The sequence below is a fragment of the Acartia tonsa genome, chromosome 8 (genome assembly GCF_053477335.1).
Source record: "Acartia tonsa isolate MP-2025a chromosome 8, ASM5347733v1, whole genome shotgun sequence".
NCBI lineage: Eukaryota > Metazoa > Arthropoda > Copepoda > Calanoida > Acartiidae > Acartia > Acartia tonsa.
The window spans coordinates 45,730,232-45,749,463 of record NC_137267.1 but is presented as its reverse complement, the minus strand read 5'-3'; the positions used below and the strand labels follow the sequence as shown (position 1 = coordinate 45,749,463).

At 33.6% G+C, this 19,232-nt stretch overlaps 1 protein-coding gene across 2 annotated transcripts in view; it reads right to left on the bottom strand.

Moving 5' to 3' along the window:
• Positions 1-1,393: 1,393 nt before the first annotated feature.
• LOC145327098 (equilibrative nucleoside transporter 1-like) overlaps positions 1,394-19,232 on the bottom strand; it is a 30,073-nt gene continuing 12,234 nt past the window's right edge. For both annotated transcript variants that reach the window (XM_080170621.1, XM_080170622.1), the window contains 15 exons: positions 18,760-18,850; positions 17,000-17,090; positions 16,773-16,826; positions 16,041-16,204; positions 15,471-15,552; positions 14,955-15,033; positions 14,501-14,607; positions 9,320-9,456; positions 8,625-8,723; positions 7,836-7,907; positions 6,917-7,024; positions 5,766-5,827; positions 4,578-4,663; positions 2,753-2,845; positions 1,394-2,318 (listed from right to left, as the gene is read on the bottom strand). In XM_080170621.1, coding sequence (XP_080026747.1) covers positions 2,226-2,318; positions 2,753-2,845; positions 4,578-4,663; positions 5,766-5,827; positions 6,917-7,024; positions 7,836-7,907; positions 8,625-8,723; positions 9,320-9,456; positions 14,501-14,607; positions 14,955-15,033; positions 15,471-15,552; positions 16,041-16,204; positions 16,773-16,826; positions 17,000-17,090; positions 18,760-18,850 — 1,418 coding nt within the window. In that variant the 3' untranslated portion in view covers positions 1,394-2,225. The remainder of the gene's footprint in view (positions 2,319-2,752; positions 2,846-4,577; positions 4,664-5,765; positions 5,828-6,916; positions 7,025-7,835; positions 7,908-8,624; positions 8,724-9,319; positions 9,457-14,500; positions 14,608-14,954; positions 15,034-15,470; positions 15,553-16,040; positions 16,205-16,772; positions 16,827-16,999; positions 17,091-18,759; positions 18,851-19,232) is intronic.

Below are 19,232 nucleotides of genomic sequence, written 5' to 3'. Positions count from 1 at the left end.
TTGTCTGTTTGTAGCGAAGGATCTCGCTAACCGCTGAACCGATCGGGTTCTCCTTAACATGGTAGCTTCTCATAAGTCCCGGGAAGGTTTATAACTATTTTGGGGGAGGGTACCACCACCCTATCAGGAGAAATCGCCCCTAGAAAAAAATTACCCCTCTGGAAAAAGAGACTCCAACGAAACATAAACCAATTATTTCTGTAATTAGATATTTTAAATAAAAAAAACATTCAAAGTGCCACTAGAGGCCTCTAGGGGCGTAGCCGCTAGTCTATAATACAAAGTAGAATGATGTCTGTCTGTTTGTTTATCTGTCTGTTTGTTTGTAGCGAAGGATCTCGCTAACCGCTGAACCGATCGTGTTCTCCTTTACAGGGTAGCTTCTCATAGGTCCCAGGAAGGTTTATAACTATTTTCTTGGGGGGTGGGACACCCTTAACCCCCCCAAAAATGAAATATACCCCCCCCCAAAAAAAAAAATTTTTTTTTAATTTTCTTTAAAATCTAAAACACGAAGAATTAGGTTGATAAAACCTCTTGGGGCAATTCCCCTAGAGGCTAGGGGCGAAGCCCCTAGTAACAGATAACAAAGCAAGAAAAAAGCGGCTGAATAGCAGTCGAGGTTCAGTACGACATCTAATATTATTTCAAATGTTATTTTGTAGGTATTATGTTAAGAATAAGCGATTATTTAAAGCTTTACCTTTTTTCGCCTCACCTATCTGATCTTAAATGTGAATTCAAGATTTATAGGAGGTAAAAATTGAATGGAGAAATGGATATAGAATATATTATGACAGCGGAAAATTGTTATTTAATCCGTTGTAAGTTTCACTTTAAAATCTTTCACATGAAAATCTGCTGTAACATCCAAGCAATAATATATCCATATTTTTCTCTTTCTCCCTGAGAATATTAGATACATACCATATCGGATAATATAAAACTAATAACATTGTACTCAATTATTATTTGTAGTCATCTTCAAAGAAAATTAATAAAGCAATCAATTTAGATTTATATCAATTATTATTTTCTGTGTATTATGTTATCAACCAAATTATTTCTTTGTAGATATAAAGAAAAATCTGGATAATTCAGTCCATAAATTGTGCAAATGGATATAAGAAATACGTGGAAATTTGTAATCAATTTAGCTTTCCAATATGCTCATTTCTTGTTCTGAACGTTCCTCTCGTAGGAGAGAGAAAATAAGTCGTACTCATTGCGTTATAAGCACAATATTATTGACCAAAAGACACAAACTTTTGTCAAAAACACAGCTGCTGTAGGAATTGCAGCACCAAGCCGTATATCATTTGCTATTTGAGTTCATTCTTCTATTCAGTTTAATATAAACAAAAAAATATGTTTATCTTTCAACAATAACTAACTATATCATTTATTTTATTATACTATATTATACAAAAATAATTATATAAATTCATTAAATAAATTCTTTTTTGCAATAACTGAATTTTAGCTATTTTTTTCTTTCTTTTATTTTTTTAAAAAATACTTCAACAAAACAAAACAATTTCAATAAGATTTAATTAGCTGATCACTGGTATCAAAACATTTTTCGAATTTTCACTGCAAGTTTTAAAATAAGATTAGTTTAAGGTAAAGATTTTCACTAAAATAGAAATAAATTAGGTAGTTATTATATTATAGACATCTTTCCGCGGATATTAAAATTAAAATTATAAGATTAAAATGTATTAATTTTATAATTTTTACCTATCAATTTATAATACTAATATGGAAAAATTATCTGTAATCGATGCTATACATGATTTTCAGTATGGCTGTGAACTGTTTCTAATCCAACGGATATTAATCTGATTGAAAACCACACTGAATAACTATTGAAATTGAAAACTAAGATTGAAATTAAGCTAATATCAAGCACTAACCAATATTATGTTAAGCAAATATTTACTTTGGTAAAAAAATATCATTTTATTTCTTGTATACTTAATTTATATACTTTTGCATTAAGTTTAACAAAATATTCACTAAAGTTAAAGATACAAAGAAGATACTTTGAACTAAACAAGAAAAATAATGACCATAAGTAGCATAGCAAAATAAACAGTATTTGAGAAAAAGAACTTATAGCAGATATTTTACAGAACTTAACTCTACAGCTTAATTATAGAGTAGATTTGCTACAAATAATTGTCTAATTGTACATTAAATATAACTAAGAACATAGCATTGAACTAAGATAAAATGCTGACAAGGGGGTAGGACAAAGCAGATCCCAGGCCGATACCAAGCACAAGAATGGATACTAACATGGAGGCAACAATTTCCTAAAAAAGAAAAAAATACATTCGAAAAAAGGATAACAACATCCATAAAAGTTAAGCTCTACTGTCAGAAGGTAGGACAAACGACCATGAACACATGTAGACTTTCAGAGCTTAATAAGTCTAAACAAATTGTATATGAATAGTTGCAAAATTGTTTAAATACAGGACACTGTTAAAAGTCAAACTTTTATTTTTGGACTTGACAAACCCTAATTATATAAAAGATTAACCTTCAAAAAGTTGGAGAAAAGGGAACAACAATGATACATATTACATATATTATCCAATTTAGGATTTATGAACATTGTTAAATTCATATAAGAAGTGTTTAATTTCTTCAACTGCAATCAATTTAATATTTCCAAGTCCCTTGTTATAAATATAAATAAATGAATAAAATCCTTAAAGCAGGCTTCTAAAACAAATTAAAATACCTGATAGCTGTCATTCTGTACAGTTTTAGGTCCCATCATCATACAAATATTTCCTATATATCCATTACTTATACTGAATACTATCATCAACGTCTGAAAAATAGTATTTGCAATTAAAAACAAGTAAGGAATCAGAGAACCTTCACGCAAAGTACCCTTTTGAGCACTGAACCCTCATCCCTCTCCTTATTTAAATATAATGGGGTTGGGCTATTTTTTCGTTCGTTTTTTTTAATACTGTAGGCCCTGTTTTGTCTTTCATATTGGGTTGAAATCGCAGGTTTAAGGCACCGGACACTTAAAAGATATTTCCCAAATTTTTTTTTTAAATAAAAGAATGCATATACGCTAATCATCCAGGTTTCTTGTCTGCAGCTGAAGATTTCGATAACCACCATGCCAATGGGATTCTTCATTTTACAGAAGCTTCTCTTAAGTCCCAGGTTGGTTTTATGCTATTTTATTTTACGTTGTAAGTCATGGGATGGTTTTCAGCTATTTTTCTGCCTTTTTATTTTATTTACGTTGTAAGCATAGAGAAAATAATAAAAGAGAGGAATCGAGGTATTTGAAAGACTAAAATAGGGAGTGGGCCTAGAGGCCTATATTGAGCAATTGCCGTGCTGAATTTTTATTGTTATTCCACCACTTTTCAAAATGGGAATATTTTAAAATTAAATGTTATTTCAAGGCAATTATTGTTACTGTTTGAAGCATACATCTGGTTTTTATAGAAATATTTTGAATTATTATCCATTCTGATGAAACTTGATGAAAGGATATAAAATTATCATTATTAATTTCTTATGAATTTGCTACTGACTTTAATCATTACACACATTATTAGTTTATAAGATTTATATAGCAGTCTATTTAACTTTTATTTCTTAATAAATAAACGTTTTTACAAATTAATATAAACATTTGACTGTAAATCATAATAATCAATTTTTCAGTGCCATCTAGCTTTGGATATAGAACTAGAATATCAAAGCGTTCATCTATTTCTATTTTGTCTGTATTTTTCTTGTTTTGGATTTTTGTCACTAAAGGGCCAAACCCTGAGGGCTAAATAACAACACTTGAAAATGTTAAAAATATTGTAAAAACGAGTATTGTCTTAGAAAGAACATAGATAGCATTACAGATTATTCACTTATTTAGATTATTCAGTTTTGAAATATTTTATTTAATATTTAGCCTTAGTTTTTATGTATGTCTTTGAAGTAGACAACTAGCAAACCTGGTGGCTGAGAGCTAAACTATTAATTTTTATTAGTAAACATTTTAAAGTTTTATCATGTTAATTAGATTTAAATATTACATTTAGGCTAATTTGAAAAAAATTAAATTTTCGATCATAAAAGGTAGATCCTCCTATTTTTAAACTAGGTGAAATATACTTTTCTGCCGCACCAAGACCACAACTGGCTTTTTGTTTTTTTAAGATTCTAAATCAAATTGTATTTTAAATATTTTCCTTCAATTTTTTATAAACCTAATAAATTGTAGAATAATAATAATAAAAATTAAATTTTTTAAATTTTTTTATATATATAGATTAGGTCATTGTTATTTATGATTGACATACAAAAAGCCAGTTGTGGTTTCAGCTTTTCGTCTGCTAAATTTTCTTTAAAAATTTAGGTATAGGGAAGTAGTATTTTACCCTGAAAAGGAGTGAGTATTCATGCTCTTATCCTTTTTCCTTATGGTTGTAAGTCATGGGATGGTTTTCAGCTATTTTTCTGCCTTTTTCTTATTCTTCGAATATAAAGCCTTCAGATTATAGAGGCACAAACGCTAGTAATAAAAAAATACTTACATAATAAACCGCATCCTGATGAAAAGCCACAGGTATAGATCTTGAGTCGGGGGCTGCATTACAATACAGAAACAGTGGGATGAAAGCTAAAAATAATACAGGTATAGATCTTGAGTCAGGGGCTGCATTACAATACAGGAACAGTGGGATGACAGCTAAAAATAATACAAGTATAGATCTGGAGTCTGGAGCTGCATTACATACAGAAACAGTGGGATTAAAGCTAAAAATAATACAGATATAGATCTTGAGTCAGAGGCTGCATTACAATACAGAAACAGTTGGATGAAAGCTAAAAATAATACAGGTATAGATCTGGAGTCTGGAGCTGCATTACATACAGAAACAGTGGGATTAAAGCTAAAAATAATACAGATATAGATCTTGAGTCAGAGGCTGCATTACAATACAGAAACAGTGGGATGAAAGCTAAAAATAATACAGGTATAGATCTTGAGTCAGAGGCTGCATTACAATACAGAAACAGTGGGATGAAAGCTAAAAATAATACAGGTATAGATCTTGAGTCGGGGGCTGCATTACAATACAGGAACAGTGGGATGAAAGCTAAAAATAATACAGATATAGATCTTGGGTCAGGGGCTGCATTACAATACAGAAATAGTGGGATGAAAGCTAAAAATAATACAGGTATAGATCTTGGGTCAGGGGCTGCATTACAATACAAAAACAGTGGGATTAAAGCTAAAAATAATACAGGTATAGATCTTGAGTCAGGGGCTGCATTACAATACAGAAATAGTGGGATGAAAGCTAAAAATAATACAGGTATAGATCTTGAGTCAGAGGCTGCATTACAATACATTACTTTATATTAGGTCATAGGCTAGGGGGCCGAGCGCCCGCGGTTAGCAAGGCTAGGGGGCCGAACCCTTGTATATTTGTATTGTTGTCTCGTTTGCACCCCCCCCCCCCCAAAAAAAAAAGAAATATCCAGGACGGGAAAACGAGACTATGTTTTAACCGAACCTAATTATAGAATGAATGAGATTATATATTTAATCGTAGGTAGTATATTTTTGACCATTATTTTAAAAAACACCCAGCTATCCTAATACAGTGTCTATGATATGTTAGCGAAGATGTTACCTCAGTATGTCCAAGTATATCGCAACAGCTCCCAGCCGTTTCAATAATAAATATTAACATAACAAGAAAACAAATTACCTATTCTGGCAACTGACAAAGCTAATATAATATACTGTCCAAAAACGGAAGAATTGGGTTGCCTGAAATAATAAAATCAATTATTACAGTACTAGAGGATACGCCCCTTGAATCTAGGCACTCTATCTTCAAAGGGGTAAGATTGTTGCAGAAAATTAAATAGCCTCAATCCATCCCAAGGGTAGGGTTAAATTTGAAAATCAAACTAGCCTAAAACCATCCCTAGACCCATGTAAAAGAAACTCAATCATTTCTGTAGTTATCGAAATCTTACGCTTCATACAATAAAACCTTACTACTTTATATGATACTAGCGGTTTCGCCCCTAGCCTCTAGGGGCTTTGCCCAAAGAGGTAATCAAAAAAAAATTGGAGATGCAACCACTTGTTTTGAACATATTAAAAAAAACCTATTTTGGCGCTGCGAACCATAATTTTATGGGTTATCCATAACGCTTTCTTTTCAATCTTTTAATGATTTTTTTTTGGGAGGGAGGGGGGTGTCCCATCCCCCCAAGAAAGTAGCTTAAAGCCACCACAGAACCAGTAAGTATATTCCCTGAAAAGTAGAGCCCACTCGGTTCAGCGGTTACCGAGATCTTAAGCTTCAGACGGACAGGCAGACATCGTTATACTTTGTATTATAGAAGATTCATTAAATAATCTTTTAGGCTGACATGATTTAAAAGAAGGAAGGGAACGGACTATGATACTATAAATTATACTGGTAACCAATGTTTGATAAACTAGATATCTTATTAATTGGATTAATATTATGTTTCCATAATTTCCAACCAAAAAATTTTAATCTTTAGAAGGTGTAGTTTTGCTAATTATCATTAGGGATGTATATTAATGTATTATCCATGTGTCTTACCCTTGAGATCCTTATAAAAATGGATATAATATTACTTTGATCTTACACCAGATTTTCATTTTCTCTAACAAAGTGAAACGCGCAGCGGGCTAAAATAACGATACTCCCTAGTTTCCCCCCTTTACCCCATCCCACATCCCCTCTTATTGGATGAAAGAACTAACCAATAAATGACTGGAAAAATAGCAACATAAATTGACGAAAATTTTTCCCCTGTCATAATATCCACGTATATTTTACTTCCATTCCTTGAAAATTTCACTGAGTTGACTTACTTGATAAGAGAAGCTAGGGTTCTGCCAACATAGTCCCCAATGTTGAAGAGTAAGAAACAGGTGACAGGAATGAAATAGGTTTGTGCAAATGTATTGTCCTTGTCTCCACTAAAATAATATTAATAAATTATTTACAAAAAAAAATTTAGCAAGCAAAATTTGCGACAAACTTTCCCCTGTCCCAATATCCACGTTTATTCTATACCCATTCTTCTTAGGTTGATGTTTATTGTCCATAATCAAATAGATCAATAAAAATAGCTACAAATCAGGGATTGGCAGCCGCGTCTCAGCCGCGCAGAAGCCTCAGTTTTAAACCCGCTTGTGAGCAAGAAAATAAATTTCAAAAAGGATTGTCTGCTAAAGAAAAGTTTTAAACATCCAGCTGAATTTTAGAGTGATAAATTGACTATTTACTGAGGCTAACACGCGGCTTACGCGCGGCTGTCGATCCCTGCTACCAGTGTTTCGGAGCCGGAGCCGGGAGCAGCAACATTTTTGGTGGAGCCGAAGCCGGATCCGGAGCCGTATTTTTTGTTAAAAACGGCTCAGGCTCCAGATTAGCTAAAAATGATTTTTTAAGTAATATTATAATTTGGCAACGGCCTATTTCCAGATAATAAACTGAAAAACTATTGTTACTTAACAAATAGACACACATCCTTCTACTTTTAAATAGCTTTAATCAAATAAAAGCAAAATATTTTATATTATTTTTTTTATCTTATCACATTCAATAATGAACAAAAATTGATATATTAATTTTAAGGTAAGAGCCGAAGCCGCATCAAAGTTATACGGCTCCGACACACGGTTCTGGCTCTGCTACAACTACTAATAATTGACATATCATCCATGTAAATGCTGTAATTAAGACAAACTTACTTATTTTTAAAAACAATATAAAATGTCGTCTTACCTGTATTGAGATTGAATGAGAACAATAACACTGGGAAACACAGACAGTGTGGTGGCAAAATTTAGGAACACACTGCAAAAAAAATGCCAATGAAATATTTTTTGGATAAAGAGGGTAAAAAATTTCACTTTTTAAAACATGCTCCCTTGTAAATTCTTAGACATAGGACAAAAGAAAATGACAAAACAATAATTGAGTGCATAGTAAAAAAAATAGTTTTTTATTAGGTACCTAATGTTCAGTCAAATTACTTAACAAAATAGGGAATTTTAATGGTGGTTCCCCTTCAAGAACCTAGTCGAACACAGAACCCCTCCCCCCCCCCCATATATTTTTATTAATAAATTTTATTTTTATAGCATTTGTTTTTTTACATTAGGATAAGTTATGTTTTAATTCTATGTGGTACAGAGGGTAGCGCGCTGGGTTTAGAAATAGTTAAGTCCACATGTTTCTAATTTATTTACAAACTAGCGGCTACGCCCCCTAGAAGCCTCTAAGGGCACTTAAGTTAGGAGGGGGAAAAGTCGAACTCATACCATTTTAAATTTGAGTATCAAAAAGATAAAAAAAAAATTTGTAGGGAGGGGAGTGAAGACACCCTCCCCAAAAATAGTTAAAAACATTCCCAGGACCTATAAGAAGCTTAAATGTAAAGGAGAACAAATTCGGTTCAGCAGTTAGTGAGATCCTTCGGGACAGACAAAAAAAGGATAGGATAAGGGGTGGGGACTAGTTCTGTAATATATTTTAGGGAAAGCACTTATAAATTGTTATTAAGATACCTACCTAACTTGATATCTCCAGCTAGTTTTGAATACTTCTCCATAGGTAGCTAAACTAACAGAATTATTTGGACTTCCACCAGCCTGGCTTGAATCTTCAACTCTGAAATAAAAAATATCATTTAATACTGGAAAAAAATTCGTAGTATGGCTACGAAACCGATTAATATCTGGTGGATAAGAACCACTTATGTATAGCATATTATTACAGACAATTTTCCACGAATATTAAAAAAAATAACAAAATTGGTTTAAATCCTAATATCTGTCTATAATACAATGCGATACATAACTATTGTTCTATCCAGTTACAAAGGGTGCCATTTTTAATTCTATCATATAAAGCAGGAAGTTTTTTTTATCTTTAACTGAACATCTTGATAAATGAAGAACCGATTGAATTCTCTTTTTTTATGGTAGATTTATGTAGGTCCCGGGATGGTTTAAAATTTTTAATATCTTTTATGGTTTTAAGCATTTTTTGCGTGATGAGCTATTTATTGCTATAGTCCCCAAAGTTTTCTTATATCGTTTTCTTATTCGTTGGCTTAACAATTTGGAGACTTAAGTTCATAAAGTCTAAAAGTTTTAACCACAAATTGTAATCTAGAGAAGGGGTGATTTGGTGTTTTATTATTGGGGATGTACATTAATGTATCGGTCAATGTCCCATCCCTTCAGAACCCTGGTTAAATATACCTGTTTGTGGAGCCGCCAGTTCCCGCATAATATCTGAAGAAAGGTGTTGTTTGAACTGCGCAGTACAGACCAAGAGACAGCAGGACAAACACAAATGCAACAATAAAACAATAAAAACCAATGTCGGCTTCTTTAACCTTAATAAAAAAAATATTCAATTAAAAAAACCATCCTCAATCCCAAATAATCAGTCTTTTCTCTCTTTTTTTGGGGTGGGTGAGTAGTGATTCAACCTCAATTATAAGTCAATTTATACCTCCTTATAAGATTTTTACCCTATGCAATCCCCCCCCCCCCCAGACAAAAACAAGCTTAGACGTCATCGATAACTTTATTGAAAATATTTACCTGAATTGATGTTTATGTTTATGTTTATGTTGATAATACTCTTGAGAGCCCAAACATAGGGCTATAATAAGAGGTTTACTGGGCAGCAGTCATCAGTTTTGGTTGGCTAAATATTCAGCAACTCTTTTCTTGAATGATGACAGTTTAGGCAGCATTTTTATATCATTTGGCAGTTCGTTCCATTTCTTTGCAGCTCTGGTACTGTAAAAGTTATTTCCAAGCTCAGTCCTCCTGTGTTCTATGTGTAAAGAGTTCACGTTGTTTATATTTCTGGTGGTGGGTCGGGAAGGGTCAACATATTTAAACCAGGTGGCCGGGTCTACTTTGTCAAGGCCATTTAAAATTTTGTAAGTTTGAACAAGATCAGCTTTAACTCTTCTGTCCTGTAGGCTGAGAAGCTTTAACTCCTTTAGTTTTCCTTCATATGAATTTGCAGATAGACCTGAAATCATAGATACAGCTTTTTGTTGGACTTTTTCAAGGCAGTTAATGTCTCCTATTTGCCATGGGTTCCAGGCTGGGGTGGCAAATTCCATATGAACACGAACATAACGTTTATAGAGATTTAAAAATGTTACTTTGTCTCTATAGTGAAATGCTTGGCAAATTTGTTTTAAAACACCATTAGCGATGCGTGCAGCTTCTTTACATTGTAAACCTGGCTTCAAATTTTTATCAAATAAAACTCCAACATCTTTTTCACTTTCAGCTTTTAACAGAGTTTGACCATTTATGGTGTAATCAAATTTTTTATTTGTTCTTCCAACATGCATTATTTTACACTTGTCCACATTAAATGGCATTCCCCAGGATACTGACCAGTCAAAAAGAGCGTCTAATTGAGACTGTAACAATTTTCTATCATCATCATTTTTGACAGGATGGCCAAGTTTGGTATCGTCGGCAAACTTTCTCAATATTGCAATCAGAATAGCATTTTCATCAATATCATCTATAAATAATAAAAACAGGAGCGGGCCAAGCACTGAGCCCTGTGGGACTCCTGATTTCACCTCAATCCAGTCAGATTCCTTGCCATTTATAACAACTCTTTGTTTTCTTCCAGTTAGCCAATTTTGTATCCAGGTAAATATTTCCCCTTGAATTCCAAAACTTTGGACTTTTTTCATGAGTTTGGTTCTTGAGACTTTATCGAATGCTTTGGCAAAGTCAAGGTAAACAACATCTACAGGTATGCTCTCATCCAGGCTTTTCATAATGTGCTCCGTGAATTCTAGAAGGTTGGTGGTGCATGATTTGCCTTTCAGGAATCCATGTTGGCTGCTTTTCATCAGGTTGTATCTAATAATATGGTCATTAATAGCATCTTTAATTATGGACTCCAGTAATTTACAAACGATACTAGTTAAAGATATTGGTCTATAGTTACAAGATTTTCCTTTGCTGCCTTTTTTAAAAATGGGTGTTATATTCGCATCTTTCCAATCAGAAGGTACAGTGCCAGATCTTAAGGATTTGTTGAATAAAACTGCCAATGGACCAGTTATATAATCCTTAAATTTTTTCAATATTGGTGTGGGAATATTGTCAGGTCCGCAACTGTTGGTGTTCTTCAAATTGTCAATTTTTTCAGCAATCATCAATTTTGTAACAATAATAAGATTTAACGGAATTTCATAATCTTTTTCACTGGTGGGAGGTGTATTTCCATTAGCATCATCAGAAACGAACACAGAAGCAAAATAGGAATTAAGGATGTCAGACATCTCCTTGGCATCTGTAACAACTTTTTTGTCACTTATGAGAGGACCAACACCAGTTTTTGTTTTAGTTTTTGATTTGAGGTAGGAATTGAATTGCTTTTTATTTGAACTGCTGGCTATTTTTCTTTCAAATTTGCGTTTTGCATTCCTAACTGCTTTCCTGCAATTTTTTTCAACCTTTTTGTAAATCTCTAGGTTTTCTTCTGTTCTGTCATGGCAATAAATAGCAAACCTTCTACTTTTTTGTCTGCTAAGGCTTATCACTTTTTTTGTAATCCAGGCAGGTCTTTTTAAATTATCACTTCTTTTTTTCAGCGGGACATATTTTTTTATACCATCTAACATCACTGATTTAAAATATTCCCATCCATTTTCTGTATCTAAATTTTTGATGTTGTTTTCAAGCTTACTGTTCATTATATGTTCACAAAATTCTGCATACTTCAAATTGTTCCAATCAGGTATGTCATTAGATGACTCGTTGGTTTTTAGGTCACATAAAATATCTATGCTGATGATGGCATGATCACTATTGGCTAAATTTCCAATGTTCTCTATATTAAGAACTCTATTTGGAACATTAGTAAACACGAGATCTAAAATATTACCTCTATTATGAGTAGGAAAATTTACAAGTTGTTCCATTGATTTTTCACAAGTTGTATCAACAAATCTTTGGTATTTATTGCAGGAGTTCAGAGTTTGCCAGTTTATGTCAGTCATATTAAAATCACCAATAATGAAGTGATTTTCGTCTTCACATATTGCACTAAAATGCTCACATAAATTGTCAAGGTTTTCTTGGTTGGAGTTTGGAGATCTATAAATTAAAGTCACAACAAAATCCGTTGTCTGGTCATCATTTAAAACTTTGAAACTACACAATTGATTAAAATTTGAGTCTATGTCACAGGATAAAATTTTGAGTCCATTTCTCACATAAATTAGTAGACCACCTCCAATTCCATTGAGTGTGTCATTACGGTCAACACGTAGTTTTTCATCAATAAAATAGCCTGGAATATTTAACACATTATTTGAAGTTTCACTGTAACACCATGATTCAGTTATAAGTATTATATCAGGGTTTTTTTCACTTGAAATAACCTCTAAGTCTTTAACTTTGCTCACAATACTGCGTGCATTACAATACAAAACATTTAGCACCGTTTTTTGACTCTGGGCCTTTCCTCCCTTGTTTCCAGGAGATCGTCGTCCTCCTCCATCTCCTCCCTGGTCCTTCTCGTGCTGTTGGTCCTGGTTCGGTAGTCCAGACGTGTTGTAGCCTCCCTTATCCTTTCTTTTCTCATTTGCCGTTGACCTTTTATTCCCACCAGCTTCCAAACAAAGTTTTTTGCTTCTTCTGTTGAAAGAGAATCATTTTTTGCTTCTACTTCTTCACGGAGCTTTTTGTCATTTGCCAACTGTATTTTAGTGAGATCTGGGGAAATAGATATTTGCCTATTTGTTCTGCTTTTACCTAATTTCCATGCTGAAGAGAGCACTTTATCACGTGTATTTGTTTCTCTAAATCCAATAGTGATTGGTCTAGTTTTGTTATTTTTGAACTCACCAACTCTAGCAAGAAACTTGACATCATTTTTCATATCTATTTTGACAGAGATATCAGTGAAGATTTCAGAGACAAGGGATGAATCTTTACTTTTTTTAACCCTTGGCTGCTCATTCTCGTCTTGTTCAGGTACACCATATATGATAATGTTGAACTTTTTGTGCTCTCTAAGATCAAGTTCAGAATAAACTGTCTCGTTGCTTCCACCACCACTATTCTTTAGTTCACCAACATCGTCTGTAAGTAACTTGATATCTTTCTTGGCCTGCGCTATATCAGCAGTTTGGGATTTGTCTGAGGTTTCAAGACTATCAACTCTTAATTTCAAAGAGTCTATTTCCACTTTATTAGAAGTAACCATCTGCTGTAATTTAGAAAGGCCCCTGGAACATCCATCACAAGACCAGAAATGTGAACCCTTTTTCTGAAAAATCTTGTCTATCAGTTTGTATTCATCATCATCTAGACCACAATCTTTATGTAACCAACGATCACATATGGAACAGGATACAGAATATTGCTTGCCAGTGACTTTTTCTTTGCATTCAATACAAAGAGCATCCTCCTTTTTCTTAGACATATTGATGAAAATCTTGTAAGTTGTAGATGAGAAAAGGTCCAAAATCAGACACAGCTAGTTTTGTCTGATTCACTCCACAATAACTCCCAACATAAACATACAATATATTCCACTCTCTCCCCTACCCTACCGAGATGTGATAGGTACGGGGCACCCTCGCGGATGTGTAAGAGAGAATATATAAATAAAATCACAATTTAAATTACAAAATATTACAGAGTTTGGGTGTCCGTTCCTCTTTTTTTTGGTTAGGTAATATTTTATTTGTTTACTTTTTGGTACTATTTTTTGGCATCTTTTTTTTTTCTTTTTTTTTGTGTGCCTTTTTATATTTGTTTATTTAACGGTTTTTTTTTCAACTTTTTTTTTTCAACTATTTTTTTAAAAACTTTTTTTTCAACTTTTTTTTTTCAACTTTTTTTTAAAACTTTTTTTTTATAACTTTTTTTTCAACTTTTTTTCTGTTTTTTTTTAAGTACCTATTTATTAATTGGACCGGACAATCTTTTTATTGCTACAAATGCAATGCTCTGTAATATTAGGGTTAAGGTTGTTAGTCAGGAATACATATATCCTGTGGTTATGTTATATGTGTTAGTCGTGTTAGGTTAAGTATACAGTTTTAAATTAATTATAATTTTAGATATATCTCTTTCACAAATATAATCTTAATTATAATTATCCTGGTTATACATATACAGGAGGGTTATATATTCCGCCTCAACTGTTTCTCCATATCTCAAAGCACAACATTTTTTCCGGCAGCCGCCGGGGAAGACATTTTTATATGAAAAATCTCTTAGTGAAGTGAATCAAGCAAATTTAGCCCGGTCAGTTTAGAATGACTAGAATATTAACAAGTGATGGAAATATTCCCTCCCAGGGCTTGACCAGACATCATACCTCCAACATAATTGGGAGGAAATCCCCCCCGCCCCTAAAAAAACAATATTTACCTGAATAGCTATGACTAGAATATTAACAAGTGAAGGAAATATTCCCCCCAGGGCTTGTCCAGACATCATACCCCCAATATAATTGGGAGGAAATTTTCCTGCTACTCCTGAAAAAAATAGTTGTTTATCGCATCATGTTATAACAAAAGAGTAGAGGCTTTGATTGCTGATGATATCTTAAATCTCTAAACAGCTTAACCGACTAGACTACTAGAGGAGCATTGCGACAAACCTGTACAGTTTAGGGCTTCTCAAAGAGAAGACTTTTTAAATGGAATTCTAAAACAATAACAGAGGGGTAGAATTTTCTAAAAAATGTTATTTGAAACAGCATGATGGTAAAGTTTTTAAATTATGCAAAGCGTTACTGCTCGCTTACTATTCTAAAATGTGTGTTTTTGGAAGTATATAGGTACAGAAAATTGAGGGATAAAAAATGATCTAAAGTTCTCACCTATTATTCCACCTTGAAAAATGGCAGTACATATATTCAGAAGAACTACAATTGTCAATGTGGAAAATAAAAACCATTCCTGAAATAATACAAATTATTATAATAATTAATCTAAATAATGCTTTTTTGCCTCCAACTTATCCGTCAATGAATATTATTTGATGTTAAAACCAGTTTAAAATTTAAAAAATAACAACATAACCCCTTCATTCTATATTTCTAGTTAATTCAATATCCTAGGTAAAATCCTCAACTTGAAGTGGGGAGGGGGAAGAAGACAGAAACCCTTCGCCCATAATTTCAATTTAAGTGTTTAAAAGAAAAGAAAACATTTTTTTGAGGCGATTTCTCTTTTGGGAGGGTTGAGGTAGCCTCGCCCAAAATAGTTATAGATATTTCCAGGATTATGAGAAGCTATACGTATATTGTACAGGATAACCATATCGGTTCAGCCGTTAGCAAGATCCTACGATACACACAAACATCCTGTTACTTTTATATAAGGCTAATGTATACCTGCCAATCATCTGAATCTATTCTAGCCATAAGAATAACTCCAATGAAAAGTGTCGACATACAGGACAAGGCACCAATAATTCTAAATATGTAGAATTAAGATTAGTTATAGATCGCATCGTATTATAATTAGACAGCTCTCCACGGATACTAAAAAGAAAAATTATAAGAGTAAAACCAGTCTTGCTAGTTCCGAAGTTACGAAGGTCCAGGCTAAAAAAAACTTGCATTAATTTTATGATTTTTATTTTAATATTTTCTGTGATTAGATGCTATACATGATTTTTCAGTATAGCTGAGAACCGGTTTATGTTTAGGGTGTGTTTAAAGGTCTGTCTTAAAGCAGTCTTTTCGAAGTCTACAGTTTCCTGAATCTGATCTCAAGTAATTTTAAATGGATGAGTTGAAGAGAAATGAAAAAAAAATTCGAAGAAATAATTTTAATTTTCTACAAATAATACCTTCACAATACACGTGACATAGCCTACATATTAAAGAATTAGTTTTTTCCCCAATTTTATAATTAAAGATCTAAAAAAAACCTTCCCCTTACCTAAATGTAAACCATACCTAATATTCAATTTGAAGCTACGTCCAAAGAAGACGTTGAGTATGACAAAGGTGGCGTTTGGAATATTGGAGGCAATGGCAAGATAACTGGTGAACTGTTTCTGTAGATCCGTTGACTCACTTCCCCCAGAACTCTCCTCTTCCCCTTCCCCACTCAGTACAAGCTAAAATAGATCATTATGATATTATAAAAAAGGGTTTAGTCCTTTTCGTGACATCGCCTCTTATGGGGCGTTTCGTCGAGTTTTACAGTAGCTTTTGATAGATTATGTTATTCTAGGTTAGGTAAATGCCCCGCACGGTTACGCAATTGGCTCCGCAGGGGCTAGAAATAAGGGAAAAGCTACTGTGAAAGTACGAAGAAACGTCCTTTAAGACTTAAGAGGCGATATCACGAAAAGGACTATGCCCAAAAATTTTTTGCAACTTTGCTCGGTAAACGCAACCATTTTTTCTAAAATTATAAAAGAATAGACACAATGAACTGCTTTAGCGGCTACAATATTGAAATCAATCTTTTATTACAGTTACTAACAGCTTATGTCATTTTTTCTAGGGGGAATTAACTTAAGAGAGAGGGGTGGGACCCTCCCCCAAAGTAGTTATAAACACTGCACAGTAGAAACATATCGCTTCAGCAGTTAGCGAAAGCCTTCGTGACAAACAGGCAGACAGACACAGATCCTGATACTTAATTACATGGATTATAAAAGGATAAGATTACTCTATTACCTGATGATAAGAAGTATTTGGATTTCCCCCACCACCACTTGTTGTATTTCTAAACTAAAACAAAAACTAAAAATAATACACAGGAATATAAAGGGATAAGACAATATCAAATTTATGTTTATTCCTAATAAAAAAAAACTTTTTATAAAAATTTAGGGACTAGTGTAATATACAGCCCAATGTACCCTCCTTCCCTGATTTACCTAACTTTTTAGAATTAAGTTTACCTTATAGTTCCAGTAATCATTTACAGAGATGAAAAAATTCCAGGGTAATAAAGTTGTCATCCCCAATAAATAGAATACTATCCAACAAAACCTGAAAAATATGATGTTTGGGAGCACAGCTACTCTATAATTATGACATGTCAGTGTGTCCATCATAATAATGGATATATAATAAGTGGATATTGTTACAGGGGGATTTTTGTCTTCGATTTAGATTGCTAATATTGTCATCCGCTAGTGGTCAATGCATTCCTCCGTGGACAGGGAAGGAGGGGATGGGGTAAAGTTATGTTGGCAATCTGGATGTATCATTTTATTAGAGTGAACGAAAATCTGGTGCACTATCCATATAATTTTATATCGTTTATCATATGTTCATTAATTACACAGGCTAAAAAACTTTCCCCGAATTTCTTTTGTCCCAAATTAAGTCTTTTATAGCATGTATATACGGGGAGAGGTTTAGACTATAAATAATTTTTCTTTTATTATCTCCTCCTTCCTTCAAAATTATTATATAACAGTTTTATTTGTATTTATTTTCACGTCTATAAGTTAAAGTACGTTCTTATTTGGTAATCATAAAATAATAAAGTTACTCTCAATCATAATAAAATATTACGAATTTTATCAAAAAGCGCGCGTAGTAAATTATGCATTAATTGTTTGTTGACTAAGCAAACATAAAATATGATTAACAAGAATAATCATGTGCATAATTGTATAGCGCTGCATGAGAATTTTGAAAATGGTCCTACCCCAAACGTAAGAGTCCCAAACGTCAGAGTGGACAAACGCAAGAGTCCCAAACGCAAGAGTCCCAAACGTCAGAGTGGACAAACGTCAGAGTGGGACAAACGTCGGAGTGGACAAACGTCAGAGTGGACATTGCTTAAGTAAAACATCAGAGTCTATGCTATTTTAATTATAGCCCCCTAGCCTGCCTAGCCGCGGGCGCTCGGCCCCCTAGCCTATAACCTAACCTAACCTAATCATAAAGAAAATGACTCTGGCTGCAGCACTCAGCACCCTGGCCTACCTAGCCGCAGCGCTCGGCCCCCTAGCCTGCCTAGCCGCGGGCGCTCGGCCCCCTAGCCTATAACCTAACCTAACCTAATTATAAAGAAAATATTGTGATATATTTGAAAGGGTGTAAAATTTTCGTTCTAACACAGTTGTTAAATAAATATGAAAAAAAGTAAAAATATAAATGTTTTTTTTTATATGGTAATGATTATAAAATCGAGACTCATACGTTTTACTTATAAAATGTCCACTCTGACGTTTGTCCCAAAAATCCTGCGTTTGTCCACTCTGACGTTTGTCCCACTCTGACGTTTGTCCCACTCTGACGTTTGGGACTCTTGCGTTTGTCCACTCTGATGTTTTTCCACTCTGACGTTTGGGACTCTTACGTTTGTCGTGGAACCTTGAAAACGAATACTAGGACATTACGGCTGCGAATTCTCTAAATCTAGTCGTGTGGTTGCGGGCTTTCATTATAGGCAACATTCAGTGCAACTACAACGAGTAATGTTCCTCCATTATTACATGGATACATTGACAGGTGAAAATTTGCCGTCAATTTAGCTTGCAAATATGGATCTCATTTACTGGTCAGTCCGTTCATTCAGTAGGAGGGAAGAGGATGGGGTAAAGTAGGTGGATGGATCGTAATTTTAGCCAGCTGCAATCATCACTTTATCAGATTACATGAAATGCAACATCAAGGAAATAATACATCGATTACTGGTTCTTACCTAAAGTTATCATTTGGTGGTTTATCAGGGTTCCCCATTGTGTTCTGACCTCTTTGAAACTCGCTACCAAACAAGGGTGAGGACTCACTGTGGCACATTCAAATTCAGATAATAGGTAATTTAGGAATTAAAAAGGTCAACTATGGACATAAATAGCGCAGCAATAACAACTAGGACCTTTCCTAAAGGAGTAAACTATCCACTCCCCCCCCCCCCCTTAATATTATTCTAGGACTTATTAGGACACTTTTGTTGGGGAGGTTTACCCCGGCGCCACAACTCCCTAAAAATAGGCTAAAAATCATTGATAATTTTGTTGCTATCAGCACAGTAATTTTAGAGATCTTAAAGGGCACAGAGACACTTTTATCTAATGTATAATTAATCCTAAAATATTTACATGATACATATTAAGAGTAAAGAAGAGACTAAAATAATAAGATTAATTTCTTCCCAAAAATTACCCCAGACAG